General features: G+C 36.8%; 1 protein-coding gene across 2 annotated transcripts in view; it reads left to right on the top strand.

The window, feature by feature from the left end:
• The window catches only part of Pkn2 (protein kinase N2), a 105,118-nt gene that overhangs the window by 54,317 nt on the left and 33,573 nt on the right, over positions 1–17,228 (top strand). For both annotated transcript variants that reach the window (XM_051194549.1, XM_051194544.1), the window contains exons 4-6: positions 7,733–7,850; positions 8,992–9,137; positions 9,228–9,441. In XM_051194549.1, coding sequence (XP_051050506.1) covers positions 7,733–7,850; positions 8,992–9,137; positions 9,228–9,441 — 478 coding nt within the window. The remainder of the gene's footprint in view (positions 1–7,732; positions 7,851–8,991; positions 9,138–9,227; positions 9,442–17,228) is intronic.

Genomic DNA, 17,228 nt, shown 5'->3' with positions numbered 1-17,228 from the left:
TTAAAATTAAATTAAGCCAGTTAGTGCTGTCTGTCATAAGATTTTTTTAAATCCCAAGTAGATGCATTAATTTAAGGGGTTTAAGATCCCTTTAAAGCTAAAGAAAAAGTGTGACTAAAAGGTCCATAGGCTCCCTTGTATTTTCCAGTGCTCTTGGAGACCTGTAAGACTAAGAACCAACAGATCTAAATTGAATAATGTTATGAATATACTAAAATTAAAGAAATACAGGGATAATTTACAAAAGCCACAGGTCCAAACTAAACAGACCTGAAAGCATCATACTAAAGCAGATATTTACTTTCCAGTAGCACTTGAATTTTAATTTGGAAGTCTTTTAATTAATGATACCTAATTAGAAGACCAAAGCCTATTAGCAGCTGCTATAGCCTCCAACGCAGTCTTAACATCTTTCTTCTGTCTAGACATGTTCTTAACTGGTAACTTCTCCAAGGATAAAAGTACATTTTTATGAGATTAGAGATAAAATTGAATTTAAATTACATAGATTATTGAAAGGATCTTATTTAATACTCATGATAGGTACTAGGATATAAGCTTTTAGAAGATCTGTCTTTAAAAGGCAACAGTATATGTGAATAATATAAATCATAGGAGTGGCTTGAGCAAAGGACTCTGGAACCCTGGAGAAGAGCCATGGAAATGCAGCATCAAATCATTTAAGTTTCAACTGTGGAATCAGAGAGACAATTTGTACTTAAAAACTAAATTCAGCAGGGCTTGGTGGCTCATAACTATAATCCCAACACTTGGGATGCTGAGACAGGAGCATCATAAGTATAAGGCCAGCATGGACCATGTAATGACACTGTCTCTGCCAACAAAAGTACTTTCTAGGGATGGTGGTGTGAGTTGCTTGGTTAAGACACAGAGGTCATTCATTGTAGGACTATAACACGAATTTGTAGAATTAATTTTAACCTAAGTTGAGAGTTAGTAGAGTTTACTTTTTGTGTGTGTGATATGTATGTATATACAAATTCATATGCAGGTGAGTGTGCATGCATGGGGAGGCCAGAGTTTAAGTAGTTCGTTTTTATGGGAGTACAGGTTAAATGACTTAATGTGTCTTGAAGCAGCAGTAAAAAGAAAAGTGATGGAGTCAAGCTGTTGATATCTGGTTGAGGAAGAACACAGTTCAAATGACCCTTAAATGGTATGTAGCAGACTGAATTGTGTGCTTTTCACATTGATAAGAAATTCAGAAGAGGGAATAAGAAGTGTTGGGGCAGGGGTGATTAGTTTCATTTTGTCAGTGAAGTTCTCTTCAGCAGTGTGGTTACTGGTTTCTCTATGGCAAAAACCACTATTCCTATATGTAGTATAGTCAGAGTTTCCCTTTCAAATATTAGGACAGATATTCTCAACCTCCACTTCAAACCCCAAAACTTTCCATCATAGGTTAGACAAAATCCAGAGTCCTTATTCTGATTTGGTAAGCACATAAAATTTATCCCCAGGTGTCTTCTAAAAGCACCTCTTTTCTTCTTGTCCTGTACCTTCAATGACCTTCCCCCACCCCCACCCCCTTGAATGTAATAGTTAGTCTACTTAACTCGGGGCCTTTGTCTTAAGTATTCTCTTCTCCTAAATGTAAGTGCTTCGGTAACCATGTCACTGTCCCAGGTGAAATAAGTTGTTCTTCCTGTCACTGCCCTGCCACTAGCCTGGACTTAGTTTCTGCATGATGTGAGACTTCTTCCCATTCACCGTACTATTCTTTTAAAGCCCTGTCTGACCAGGCTGTCTTTGAACTCATTATGCAGGTAGGCTGGTTTTAAACTTATGATCCTCCTGCCTCTTGCTTTCTGAGCAGTGAGATTCTTCTAGGTTTTTGCAGCCATGCCTGCCGCATACATGACCAATTGTGTCACATTTTATGTGCACATTTTATGTAGGTCAAGAATGTTGCTGTGCTTTCTTTCACTGTGCTGTTTAGAAGAATCCCTACCTACTGGCCCTGACATACTTTATTACTTCTTACAAGACTGAGTACATCTCTGTCACCCATTTATTACCACTGTCTTCCATTGGCCCTTGGTGCTCACTGTTCTTTTCTGTTTTCATATCTGTGTACTGTAATTACTTTTACTTTACCATTTTATGACTAAGATTTTTTTTATTATTAATACAGAGACCAGGAGTGGGTTGCATCTATTTTACCTTAATATCTAAGGAGTAGTATGTCGTAGCATTCCCTCATTGTGCAGTGGTGGGGCCATGTAACCATCAGTGACTTTCAGTTTATTCTCTGATGGTTTTGATACAGCTTGTTAAAGAGACACACCTGTGCTTACAGTCAGATAATACATAAAGCTATTTATTAAGATCTAGGGTTCTTTCCCATGTTTTCCTCCTTCTGCTCCCAAGCCTTGTCATACTTTTTCCTAATTGGGCACTATCCCTTTATCTATTTTTTACTCCCTGATATCTATCAAACTAAAAGCTTCAGATGTTAGGATTCTAACAGGCCAAACCTTGTATTGTAACTATGTCTGGTAATGTTTAACATATAGGAAGTAAGCTACAAATATGATAGAAAAGTTAAGATAATAATGGCAGCTCATTTATTTGATAGCTGTGTATTTGTGAGATGTATGTTAACCCACCATGGAATTACAAAGCAATACATTTTTAAAATTTATTTATTTATTTATTTATTTATTTATTTATTTATTTATTTTTGATGGGGGTCTCACTATGTAGCTCTGGCTGTCTAGAACTTGTTAGGTGGTTGAGGAGGCTGACCTTAAATTCTCTGATATCTGTTTGCCTCACTCCCTGAGTGTTAGGGTTAAAGGAATGCACTACCATGACTGGTCACCTGTTTCCTATTAGGTAAAGAACAACGCTTTTGCATTGTGTATCTTGTTTTCTCATGCTTGCTTGTCTCTTAGAGGCCTGCTCTTTTCTGAGTGGAGATGGAGAGGGAGTGGATCTGGGGAGGTGGGGGGTGGGAGTGAGCTGGGAGAAGTGAAGAGAGGGGAAACTGGTCAGGATGTATAGAATACTGTGTGAGAGAAGAATCTAGTTTCAATGATAAAAAAATACATAAGTTGACATATGTAATTATTTTGACTTATTATATAAAATATCCATTCCAAATGTAATTATCAAGCATTATAAAGTGCTTGTTGTTAGTATTCACTTTAATTAGTCTAGTGGAGCCATAAGAAATTACTACTTTTTAGTTCAAAATTAGTAAATATTGTTCTAAAATTGTTATGTAGTATATACCAAAGAAGATGTTAGATGGTGTCCAAAGTCAGCTTTAAAAGCCTTCATCACATTGTAACATTTGAGCAGCTCTTCTAAAAACGGTCAATGTTGGGAAATCCATTTGATTTTAAAATGAAGTATATGAGTTTTCCTTGCATATTGTATTAAAATGGTTAAAAGAACCTCTGGCTAAGGACAGTTTGGCTGCTACAGTGCCTGCCTGCCAGTGCACGCACACTATTCTCATTCAGTCCCTAGCAGCACATAAACCAGGCAAGTTGGAGACAAGTTTAGAAATTCAAGGCTGTCCTTAGTTACATACCGAGTTTGATGTCAGCCTTGGATACATAAGAAACTTTCTCATGGGGTAGGGGGAGGAGGCAGGGAGGAGGAGAAAACGAATTGTTATAGGATAAAATAAAGGAAATGGCTTTAATGAAAAACATAGTACTGCATAGTTTCTTTACTAGTTACATTTTTACATTTAAAGATAAGATACTGTACCACTCTTGTTGCTCTCGAAGTTTTTTAACCATAATTATGCACTGGCAGTGTAATTTTAGTATTACTAACGCAGAAGCTCTGTATTCAGAAAGCTGTATCCCCTTCTGAGACCAACACAGAAAGCTGTATCCCCTTCTGAGACCAACAGCTCTCAGAAGGTAGTCATTTTCACACATGAGACATCTGATTAAATTATGGCTTTCAAAGCAAACACTTTGTTCTCTTAACTCTGATCTGGCCTCCAGTATATATTTCAGATCTTTGATTTGTCTGATGTTCTTAACACTAGAGAAGCAGAAGAAAGGAAAATGTTTTCCTTTTAAATTTAGAAAATTAAGAGTTTTTTTCATAAAAGTATATATGCTGTGTCACAAACAAACACAAAATTCAAGCAGGTTCTCACTGGTAAAATGTAGAAGCTCCTAAAATTACTGGCTTAGGAGCAGGAAAAATGCAAAATAATAATAAAACAAAAAGTACAATTATGTCACTCATTTCTCCCATGATATACTAATTCTGTTAAACATATATATTATATATTAAGAACTCACCTTTTATTCTCTTTGTAAAACATTACCCATACATAATCTGTTTTCGTCTTTTTACAGTGTTCCATTCTACATGATTGATTGATTGAAATGGTACTCTTAAGTGATTCTTGTCTCTTGAATTTTGGTCCTAAGTCTCATGGAGAATAGAGCTTATATATTCTATTTTTTTCTCAGGTTAATACTGATTGCCTTGATGATTAAAGATAATAATAATAATAATAGTATGTGAAGATTAACCTACCATGTAAATAATTACTTACCAACCTAATTAGTCTATCAAGTTTTGTGGATACCTGTTTTTAAAAATGTAATTGTTTTTTGTTTCTATTTTTGTTTTTAAGACATGGTCTCTCTCTGTAATCCTGGTTGTTCTGGAACTTGCTCTGTACACCAAGCTGACCTCAAAGTCAGAGGTCCATCTGTCTCTGCCTCCAGAGTCCCTGTATTAAAAGTGTGTGCCACTATCACCCAGCTAAAATGTAATTCTTATAGTAGGAAATACCATTAACTTCCGATGGTTTTAAAAATTCCTCTGTTAGGTTTCTATGATTACTGTATGGAACAAATTGTATTGTTACTTGTTTATTGCTGTGATTCCGTGACCAAGGCAACTTATAAAAGAGTTTAATTGGGTTTATTGGGTTCAGAGGGTTAGTGTTTATAATGGTGGTATGAAAGCATGGAGCCAGAAAAGCCCATATAGCTCACATCTCAAACCAGTAGCAAGAACCAGAGAGCAAACTGGTACAGGTCTTTTGAAACCACAGTGCCTGACCCCAGTGACATACTTCCTCCAGCAGGGCAATACTTCCTAATCTTTCCTAACAGCCACTAACTAGGGATCTAGTACTTTAATGCCTGAGACTTATGAAGGATATCTCACTCAATACATCATACAAATTAGAGATTTAAAGCAGTGTACATTTTGTGTGTGTATGTGAGACAGTTTTATAGTTATTTTGTCAGAACTAGACCTCACTAAAGTGCAGAACAGGTATTGGCAGATCTGTTTCCTCTTGGAGAGTACAGGGGAGATTCCGGTTCTGGAAGCTGTACATCGGGGCTTAGTGCTTATCACGTTCCATCGCTTCGCTCTAGCTTGTTCTGTCTTCCAGCTGAGTTTACCTTCATAAACCAGGATATTCTCAGTATTTTAAGGTCAGGTGATTAACCATCTTAAATCCATCTGCTACAAAAATCCCTTTTATGAGTAAGGTAACTAGAAGATTCTCACATTAGAACATGGACATCTTTGATCAGGCCATTATTTGTTTAGTGTCTTCTGTAATTCCATGTCATTTACAGTCAGTGGTTCTAAAATTAAACAGAACCACAACAATATTACTTAGTTCAGAATCTTGTTTGAAGTCTTAAGAGATGACAAACGATAACTCCTCCCCAATTTTATTTTATTTATTATTATCATCATTATTATTAATTATTATTATTATTATTTTGGCTTTTCAAGACAGGGTTTCCCTGTGTAGCTTTGGAGCTTGTCCTGGAACTAGCTCTTGTGGACCAGGCTGGTCTTGAATTCACAGAGATCCACCTGCCTCTCACTTCCAAGTGCTGGGATTAAAGGTGTGTGACACCAACCCCTGGCCCTCCCCAATTTATAAAAACTCATTAATGACCATCAAGACCAATGTTAACTCATCCTGTTTCTTGGTCGTTTTGCCTAATTTAAGGGAACACAGCTATTTTCTAGGATTTAAATTTTTCCATTATGTGACACTCCCTGAACTTTTAACTCAAATTTAAAGACTTTTTAATTATGTGGTTATATATGTGGGTACGTGCATGTGAGTGCAGGTGCTTACAGAAGCCACAGAAAGGCAGTAGCTGTCCCGGAACTGGAGTTACAGGTGGCTGTGTCTTCCCACCATGTTTGTTGGGTATTGAGTTCTGGTCCTCTGCAAAGGCAGCACACTCTTAACTGCTAAGCTGGCTCTCCACCTTACTTACTGAAATCTAGTAAGACAGAAAGATATTTCAGCTTGTCATTATTGCAGTAAGCATCAGATACTGGGCTGCAGATTTTGGGAGTTACTGATTGTGCTAAAGGAGCATCCATCCTATTTTGTGTTAAAGATGGAAGAAAACTGCAATTTTGAATTTTTAAAAATATTACTAGGATTCAAAGAGTGCCCATTAACTGATGAATAGATAAATGTATAATATAAATGTAACATGCAATAAAATACTGTGCTGCCTATAAGAGGGAGATTCTGGAGCAAGATGACTCAGCGGGTAAACACGCTTGCTCTGCAAACCTGATCTGAGTGCAGCCTCAGGATCCTATGACAAAAAAAGAGAACCAACTCCCAAAAGTTGTCCTCAAGCTACACACAGGCACGCACACACCACCACCACAACAACAATAATAAATTTTAATTTTTCTCTGTAGTTGTGCACACTTTTAATCCGGGAACTCAGAAAGTAGAAGCAGGTGGAACGCTTGAGTTCCAGGACAGTCTGGTCTATAAAATGAGTTCCAGGACAGCCAGATCTACACAGAGAAACCATGTCTTTAAAAAAAAAAAAATTAAATTTGAAAGCTAGCATTCCTATATTTGTAATAATATGGCTAAATCCAGAGACATCAGGCCAAGTGAAATTTTCTGGGCACAGAAAGAAAAATGTTCTGTGATCATATTTGAATGTGGACCCTTGAAAATAAAACTGAATAAATATTAACACTAGACCTCTCATGTTCTGGGACAACATGAGAGGGGAAATGGGGAAAAATAGGTCTTGCAGGCTACACGGTTTTAGGGTGGATTAATAAGTCTAGAGACCTGAAGTATAGGTAGAAAACTGTAGTTAATATTACATGCTTAGAGAGTGGAGGTTTAACTCAGTGCTGGATGAGGTCAGCATCACAAGAGTTAACAATTCTCTGTATTATAGATTTTTGGTGCCTTCATCACACATATATTCTGAAAGGGTAAAGAGAAGGTCATGTCTGTGTTAGAACACGTTGTCCTTCTCAAGCTGGAAGTGTAGCTAAGTGTGTGGAGGAGCACTCACCTATTATAGTCAGTCATACTCGTTTCTTTCATTGTCTGAACCAATAATGCTTTTCTGTTAACCTTTAAAGTTTTGATGACTTGTGTGTGTGTGTGTGTGTGTGTGTGTCTGTCTGTCTGTCTGTCTGTCTGTCTGTCTCTAAGATTATTAGAAGCTGGAAATTATGGCAGATGCCTTTAATTCCACCCACTGTAGCAGGTGGGTCTCTGTTTTGTGCCAGCCTGGTCTACATAGTTAGTTTTAGGCCACCCAAGCTATTTTGTCTCAAAAGACGAAACTTTATTATTAGAATGTGCACAGTTCTTTTAACTCTTTTTGTTGCTAGGTTATCAGCTGATCTTTTTCAGAAGATAAGAAAGATTTATCCTTTTCTCTGCTTACCTTTTCTAACTCGTTTTTGATAGGATCGGAAACTCCATGGTACAGCCCAGCAACTGCTCCAGGACAGCAAGACAAAAATAGAAGTCATCCGAATGCAGATTCTTCAGGCCGTCCAAACCAATGAGCTGGCTTTTGATAATGGTGATGGAGTACACTTAAATTTTTGTTGTCTTTTACTAGTGTGGGATGGTTACTAAATTCATTAAGAAAGAAGCAGTTGGGGCTCACCAGCTAAGAGTACTTGTTGCTGCAGAGGACCTGGGTTTGATTCCCAGAACCCACACAGCATCTCTAACTACAGCCTCAGGATTCAACACCCTCTCTGACCTCTGGGCACCAAGCATGCACTGATGCTCATACATACATGCAAGCAAAGTGTGCATACCCATAGAACAATAAAATCTTAATAAAAAAATAAAACAAAAAACTTTTTAAAAAGGGAAAGAAAAACTGTCATTCAGAGTTAAGGGCGGAAGGAAAGTTTTGGTCTGGGGGATTTTTGTTTTATTTATCATGAGTTTTACGTCGGATTGCTTTCAGATATTTGACCTTTGTTTTTCACATGTAGAAAATATTTTTTTATTTGAATAAGCAATCGGATTTTTTAAATCTGATGCTTTAAGAAGCATGTTGCTATTTTAAAGTATTTTTTGTTTAGCATTATTCTTATTTTATTTAGTTTTTTATTCCTCTTGAGCTAATTGTTGAAAGTAGAGCCTGAAACTACAGTTGTCCTTAAGTAAATGCAGATTGGTTTCAAGTCCCCAATGGATCCTAAAATCTCTGATTGCTCAAGTCTTAAGTGGGACATGTCATAGTATCTGCAAAGACTATTGTTGCTTTCTCTCCCATACGATATCTCTGAATTGCTTATCATACCTACTGCAATGTAACCACAATATAACTAGTTCTATTGTTTAAGAAGTATTTACAAGAACAAAAGGACTTTACATTATCAGTACAGATTGGGTTTTTCTCTCAAACACTTTTGTTTGGAGGTGGTTGAACTCCTAATATGGAACTTGCTGGTATGAAGAACCTCTGTGCTTCCATCTCATCAAATTCTACATACCACTGTCTTCAGTCCTAAAACCTTTTCAGATATGTGGTGTACATGTTCATAACAGCTAAAACAACATTTGTATTTCAGCCTTCTATCTCTTATTAGTACAGTACTTAAGAACTAACTCATTGTCAGTAATTCATTTCATTGGTTTTAATCACTAGATGTTAGAAAGTGAAATAATTCAATTAATAAATTTTTGTTTCTTTTTTCTCCTAGCAAAACCCGTGATTAGTCCTCTTGAGCTTCGGATGGAAGAATTAAGGCATCATTTTAGGATAGAGTTTGCAGTAGCAGAAGGTGCAAAGAATGTCATGAAATTACTTGGCTCAGGAAAAGTAACAGACAGAAAAGCACTTTCAGAAGTAATTTTAAAAAACAATTTTTAGCTTTTTAATATGCTATATGAAGAATAACATGACTTAGATGACAACAATATCTCTTTTCCTTGCAAGGCTCAAGCAAGATTTAATGAATCAAGTCAGAAGTTGGACCTTTTAAAATATTCATTAGAGCAAAGGTTAAATGAACTCCCCAAGAATCATCCCAAAAGCAGTGTTGTCATTGAGGAGCTTTCTCTCGTTACATCACCAACCCTAAGTCCGCGGCAGAGCATGATATCCACGCAGAACCAGTATAGCACACTGTCCAAACCAGCAGCGCTAACCGGTGCGTAGCGTGAGGCTCTTTTTTCTGTGTGTTTTGTTCATATCAGATTATGGATTAATAGTTGGATCAAGAACATGTGTAAAGATCTTTCCCTGAATCATAGTTTAGGTTTCTACAGTATAATTTGTTGTTTTGCTGGGGCTGATGGCTCTGTAAACCTAGCTAGTTGAAACGCTGAAGCAGGAGGGTCCCAAGTTCTAGACTTGCTTAGAGAGCTTAGCGAAGCCCTGACTCAAAGTAAAAATTAACTTAAGTGGTGAGAATGTAACTCAGTGGAAGACCGCTTGCCTAGTATGCACAAGGATTCATTCCCCAGCCTTGAAATAAAGTTTATTCTAAGTGTTTATAAAAGTATAAAATTCAGAGACTTGTAATGTACAACTATCACCACTGTCAAGTTCTACAACACTTACTTCATCCTCCCTAAAGAAAACCAGTACTCATTCCGTGCCCCATCCTTCTTCCTAGGGCCCAATACATTTGTCTCCTGGATAGTTCATGTAAGTGGGATTACATATGCCCTGTGGCCTTCTCTATCTGGTGTATTTCACATTTACTAATGTTTTGACTGAATGATGCCCATGTTAGAGTTTTATACCACATTTTCTTTTTTCGTTTGTTAGGATATTTGAATTCTTTTTGCCATTTGGACATTGTGAATAACGCCTCCATGAACACTGGTGTATGTGTCTTTGTTTACAGTCTAGGAGGACGCATTATCTAGGAATGCACTGCTGCGCCATATGTTCTTTTGTATTTAAAATTTGAACAACACTCAAACTTTGACAGGTGTTGTACAATTTAATATTCCCCAAAACAAACGCATAAGGGTTCTCTACATCTCACCAGTGTTTGTTATATCCTTTGTTGTTGTTGGTTTTTAAATTATTGTAGCTATCCTAGTAGGGCCATTGTTGAAGGTGGGGTAGAGGTCCCTGGCTATTTTGGTGGAGCTGTCTCTATTTCTTCTTTCAGTTATTTGTTTCACTTTTTTGTCTCTGTTAGATGCATCTAAGTATACAAGTTTATCTTCCTCATGAATCGACTTCTGTCAATATACAGTCTTCTTTTTTGTCTTTTATAACAAATTTGATGTAAAGTCCTTTTTGTCTGATAATAGGTTAGACATATATACTCTCCCTTGTGGTTATTATGTGAAAGAAATATCCTTTTCTATCATTTCATTTATAGTGAAGTGTATATTTGGATCTAATATGAGTCTTTTTTGATAATATGCAATTGGATCATCTTTAATACGTCCTGCCAGAGTCTTTTTAACTACATAGTGTCATCCATTTGTAATTACAGTTACTGCCGGTAATATGTAATAAATTATAATGCTAATAACTACTAGATTTTTATAGGGTTATTCTATATGATTGCCTTCACTTCAGACATGGAGGTCCCAGGTCATCTGTACTTCTGACAGGAGCCTACAAATCCTTGGAGTGTCAGGCTCTGTTCCCTGAGACAGTTTACTGAGGAACTCATGAAGGGCTATATTTAACATTATAGTTTTATTAGAAAGGATATGAGTTAGACTCAGACAAATACATGTTTTTCTCTAATATGGAGAACCTAGATTTAAGAGTGTGTTGTATAAGAGGTAAAACTAGAAAAAGGATTGTGAGGAGGGATGAAGAGCTCTTAAAAGAGAACAGAAAAAGAGGAATGAAAGATGTAGGAATAAAGCAAAAGAGGGTGAAATGAAGGGACCCAGTCAAGGGGCCAGGCCGCCTGGGGAGGGAAGTGAATGAGACTGAAGTACAATGATACACATGTATGAAAAATGCCATAATGAAATTCATTATTTTGTGTACTAATCTAAAAAATGTAACTGAAGAAGTGGGTGGTGGTAGAGATAGTTGAGCCAAAAGCAAAAATGCAAGCACTAGGCCAGTCTTCCTGGTTCTTAGGGTTTATCGCCCTGCCTGTCATGTCAGCCAGCGCCTTTCACCAACTGGGCAATCACTTGAGCTTTCGGTGTCCTGAATTTATTATGTGGGTGTGTTTGAATGAATCATTGCCATGTGAGTAAAATCAACTTCAGCCAGTTGCCCTGCTCAGGAGGTCAGGGCATCAGTCTTTGTTATAGGACTCAAAGCCCCAACCCCCTATGTCAGGATTAGTCTTTCTGGAAATATCATCTCCCCCCCCCCCCCAAAATCATGAAACTGTTTAAGAACCTACAGTGAGACACCTTGTTGACATAAACTCTAGCGTGGTTTGAGGCACGCTATCTATTTCTATATTAGAGACAGTTCAAAGGGCTTAGAAGAACAGTGGTTCTCAATCATCCCAATGCTGGGACTCTTTAATACAGTTTCAAATTGCTACTTCATAAGTTTGCTACTATTATGAATTGTAATATAAATATGTGTATTTTCCGAAGGTCTTAGGCAACTCCATGAAAAGGTCATTTGAAAAATCCCAAGGGTCAGGAGCCACAGGTTGACAGCTTCTGTCTGGTTTAGGGTCTCCTTACCATAAACTAAGGGTAAAATTCTTTTTAATAAAACAAAGACAGCTACTAGAGAATGAGGCCAACCTGAGCAACTATGAGACCCCTGTATTATAACACAATGAGGTGACTCATCAAGTAAAAGAAAGACATTTGCCGGTGCCTGATTCCCCATAAGTGTCTTCTGATAATATGCATGCTGTGGTGTGCATGCACACGTACATGCACGTACACATACATACACAATCAATGTAATTAAAATTTAAACTAGAGATTTCTGCTATTTGTTCTACAAATGGTACTTTCTTTGTAGAGCCTTATATAAGCTCTCTGTAGATTTTTCTAGTCTCTTATTCCCTCGCTTTTCTTTTACTATTTAATTAATTAATTAATTTTACAAAGGTTATAATAGTCATACAGAATTTGAATATGAAATAGAAGAGTCTTCACAAGCCAAATATCTTTATATTCATCATCTCCCAGACAGGCATGGATGTGTTTTGGTTTGGGGTTGGTTTGTGGTTTTGTTTTTGTTTGTTTCCTCTCATCTCATTTGTTTTTTAGGGGTATAGTGTTTAATGCAGTCTCATTCTGTATCCCAGGCTGGCCTTGAAGTGATGGCAGTTCTCCTGGGTACTAGAATTACAGGCATGAATCACAGATTTTTATAATTGGTGGATCTACACTGACACATCGTTATGGTCTGAAGTCCATAACTTAAACTAGCTCACTCTTCATGTACACATTACCCAGGTGTTAGCCTTCTGTAACCATGGGCGTCTCCCATTATGTTTCCCTTTTGTGTTTTACCAGTCCCTGTCCCATTCCCAGTCTACAAGCCTGGCAGCCCTTTCTTTGTATTTTTTATTTTTTTTATTAATTTCTTCCACTCCCTTTTCCCAAGTTCTGGGATTATAGGCATTTACCAACACACCCAACTCAAGGATTCTTCTTTTTCTAGGATGTTATAGCATGAGTTATAAAATGTGTAACCTTTCTAGGGTTTCGTGCGTGTGTGTTTACATGAGATGCCAGCATTTCTTTAATACTCTACAAGAAGTGTTGTATACAGATATACCTTTTCTTTCCTCCTGCTGTTACAAATAGTCTTTGTACATAATTTGCTCATTGACAGGTTATCATGTTTATTTATTTGTCTTTTAAATCACAAGTAATTAGGAACCATAAATCATGGTATTTGCTTTAATATTCACTAGTGTCATTTGTGTTACTGGTGTCAGTTATATTTTCTTTGGTTTCAAATCTTTGGTTTTACTTTCTAGTGTCCTTTCCCTTAAATGTAAGCCATTTTCATTAATATCTCTTCTGAGTAGGTAATGTGCTAAAGGACTGCCTTGGATTTTATTTTTATAGGAGGATCTAATTAGTCTTTCGTTTTTGCATCATAGTTTTGACATTTTCTCTCAGCACTTTTATGAGTGTGTGAGCTCATGCATTCATGTATGTGAGTGTGGATGCCTACATGTCATGGCAGAAGTATGGAAGTCAAGACAGTCTCGTGTATCAGTCCTCATCCTCCACCTCGTTTGAAACAGGGACTTATTCTTGTTTTTCTGCTGATATGCCAGGCTGCCTAGCTCTTAACTTTCAAGGGAGTCTTCTCTCTGTAGCCATCTCCCTCCAGCTTTTGAATGGGTTCTGAGGATGTAAACTTGGGCAGCAAAGAGAATATTGGGAGTTGTTTTTCTTGTTCCATTTTAGGGACCTGGTGATCAGACTCGTTTCATCAGGTTTGTCTCCAAGTGACTTTACCTGCTAAGCCATCTTGCCAGCCTACTGTGGTAAACCGACATAAAACTTGAATGAAATTTTTACACTTCACCTTTACTGTTGTTAGTAATTAGAATCATCCTAAGCTGTAGCTCCCAAATTGAACTTGTAAATCTGAGGCACACTGTGGTGTCAAAATGAGTTCAGAGAAACACAACAGGATATATATATTTGAGGCAGCACAGCATCACCACACTAAGCTAACTATCCACATTGCTAGGTTATTGTATGCAGTTTGAATCCCAGCTAGAACTCTGTCCTTCTGACAAGTGATGTCTGTGCTGTAAAGTTGAGATTTCCTTCGTTACTATGTGAAAAGTTAGTAGACCAGGAAGTCTTACTAGGAAATAATATTGCCCCTTACTAGGAAATAATATTGCTTATTTAATGAGTGAAATAAAAAAGGATTTCTAGTTGTGTGAATTACTTTTTCAAATAGCTATTAATTTGTTAAGATGTCAGAACTGCTTTTTAGCAGACTGTTTTATGTAAAGCCTGTAACACTGAAGAAACTCTGCCTACATACCATGGTACTTGCGCTGGCTCAACAGATCCCATTGACAATTCAAGTACATTGTAAGCCATCTTCCCCTGTCGTCTTTAAATGTCTTTGCCATATTATCTATCTTATAATGGTGTATATATTTTTCAAATTCAAAACAGGAATGTAGAACTATAGTGAATGAAGAGATGATCACCAACCTACCATTTTATTTATTCCACAAATGACTACTAACTACTGTGTGATAATTAGGGACCTACAGTACTTAATACATTGTTTGATGATATTTTAGGTTAGTGCTTATTCTTAAGAATTTCTCAAGATTCATTCGGTAAAGTAACATTTCAAGTATTTGGAAATTGATATTATTGACATAAAAATAATAAAGCCACACTTGAAATTGAGCTCATATGCCTACAATTTTATTTTTTCAATCTCTGTTCTGGTCTGGTTTTGCTGCTTTAGTTTTATGTTAACTTAGCAGAAGCTAGAGATGTATATGAAAAGGGAGACTCTTAATTGAGAAACTGCCTCCCTAAGATCAGGCTGTAGGAAAGCCTTTGGGGTATTTTCTTAATTGGTGATTGATGTGTAAGGGCCCCAACCCATTGTGGGTGGTGCCATCCCTGGGCATGTGGACCTGGGTGCTATAGGAAGGTTGGCTGAACAAACCATGATGAACAAGCCAACAAGCATCAAGTTACCATGGCCTCTGCATTAGTTCCTGCCTCCAAATTTCTGCCTTGTTTGAGTTTCTGCCCTGACTTCACTCAATGATGGGCTATGCTGTCGAACTATAAGCTGAAATACAAACACTTTCATCCTGACATAGTTTTCATCACAGTAGTAGTAGCCCTAATGAAGATACCTTTTTTTTTTTTCAGAATTTAAAAATCTATTAATCAGTTATACCAAGATTATAACTGTAGCATAGTATGCAGGTTGGCAATCCCAACCCTGGGAGGATGAGAGAGGAGGATCAAGGGTTCAAGGCCAGAAGGGACTACATACAAGAACTCATCTCAAAACAGTAGCAGTTAATAACACAATTGTACAGGTTACAATGCTGAGCTAGTAAAACAGCTTATGAATACATTTAGCTCTTAGACTCACATGTTTTAAATATTTTGTATTATGGTTTATGAGGTGAAGAATGTAGTTTTACCCTATTTCTGATGTGGTTACAAGCAATTGTAATTATACCATGTCATAAAAGGATGAAACCCCTAGATGTTTAATAAAGATCTTAACTCCCTCTGGGATTTTTTTTTGTTCTAAATGAAAGCAGGTGGTGAGCATTGTCATGTCCTGATACATTGAAATTACTGAAATATTTAATAAGCCACCAGGATTTGAAGTAGTAACCAGATGTTTTCAGTTTTCCCCAGGATAAATTTTACAGCAGAGTATTTACACTGGAAATGAGGAAAGTTTGCCATTGTTTCAACAAAACATAAGCACAACAAGTTGCTTCTTTTGAACAACAACAAAAAAGATAGCCACTCTGCTATCTTGTTGCTCTACATACAGCCTAACAACTTGAAAAAAAGATAACTGTTCTTCTTCCCACCATAACAATTGTGCTACTGCATAATTATTCAATAGGATTCACTCATCTTATGTATACCATATGATGACTTTTTAAAGTAAACATGTATCACTTTTTAGTGATACAAGTGTTTCAGGCATATTGAAAGTAGTTCTGCTCTGTTTCCAATGAGAAACCTACTCTTATCCTAATCTCTCTTCTTCTGTATGTGGTGTTATTTTTCTTCTTGCTTCCTGTGATGCTTCCTGTTTATCCAAACAAACAAACAAATAAATAAATATGATACACTTTATGATTATTTGATTTGGTATTCACTGAGAATCTTGAACTTCTAATTAATTTTCATGTAATTTTGAGAGCCTTTATCCACTTTAAAAAAAAAATACTTCTGCTTTTTATTGGAAACTTCATTTAAACTTCCATGGTTCTGTCTAAGTTAAATTCATGGTTTACATAAGCATTATTGTATTCCCTGGTGAATTAATTTTTTCTGATGCTGTTGTCTTTAACTCAGGCAACCTTTTCTTTTGCAGTACTCAACAGGCCATCCATTACATAGCTTTAAATTTTAGACATTGTCTTTTCCTTCTCTAGAAATTTAATACTTGTGAGATTTTTAATTTCTTCCATGTGTCTATACAACCTTTGAACAGATGGAATGCAGATGTAATTGTTTTAATGGCCTTGTATACTAACTTGTATCTAAGTCACTATGTGTTAATAAAACAAACTCACCTGGTAATCATTGATTAGATAGCAGGCATTGCAAATTTTGAGCTGTTGAGTAAGCATCCTTAAGATTTGTTCTAGTATGCAGATACCCAGGAATAATTTAATCTTGTGTGTATAGTTTTTAGGGTCTGCTATATAGAAAAGAATGTCATTTGGGAGTAACCACCTTTTACTGTTACAACAAAATTCTTTTTGAATTCCACTCACCCCACCCCTCACCCCTGCCAGTGTGCTGCAAATTGATGTTTTTGCTTTTTTTTTTTTTTTTTTTTTTTTTTTTTTCTTTCTTCCTCCCTATTGTTGGTAGGGACACTTGTTCCTACCTTTGTATACAGAATATTGTTCTTTCTAGTCTTGTCTCATGGTTTCCCTCCCTACCTCTAGATTTTCATTTTCAAGCAGGTACGAGGGAAACTTGGAAATCTAAGGAGTCTCTAGATGCTTTTGTCTCCTCATGCTCTGGTCCCCCCCCAACCCCCCCACCCCCCCCCCGGGTGTAGCATGTTCTGAAACCTCTTGGGGTAGTCTTAGGAGCAGACATAGGGCCTTTTCTAATCCTTCAGGGATCACTGTGTTTCTTTGCCTGTGACCTGGTGCCTTAACACTTTCAAAGATTTTTGTCTGGTTGTTTTGTTTCTACTTCTTATTTGAAAATGTAAGGTGTTCATTACCTTTTTAGTAAGTAAAAGCTTTAGATATTATATATTAATCATTTAAAAAATTAACTGGGCAGTTCTGCTAGAATAGTCTTC

This window comes from Phodopus roborovskii, unplaced genomic scaffold (genome assembly GCF_943737965.1).
Source record: "Phodopus roborovskii unplaced genomic scaffold, PHOROB, whole genome shotgun sequence".
Classification (NCBI taxonomy): domain Eukaryota; kingdom Metazoa; phylum Chordata; class Mammalia; order Rodentia; family Cricetidae; genus Phodopus; species Phodopus roborovskii.
Note: the sequence above shows the minus strand (reverse complement) of the source record. Positions and strands in the feature narration are given on the sequence as shown.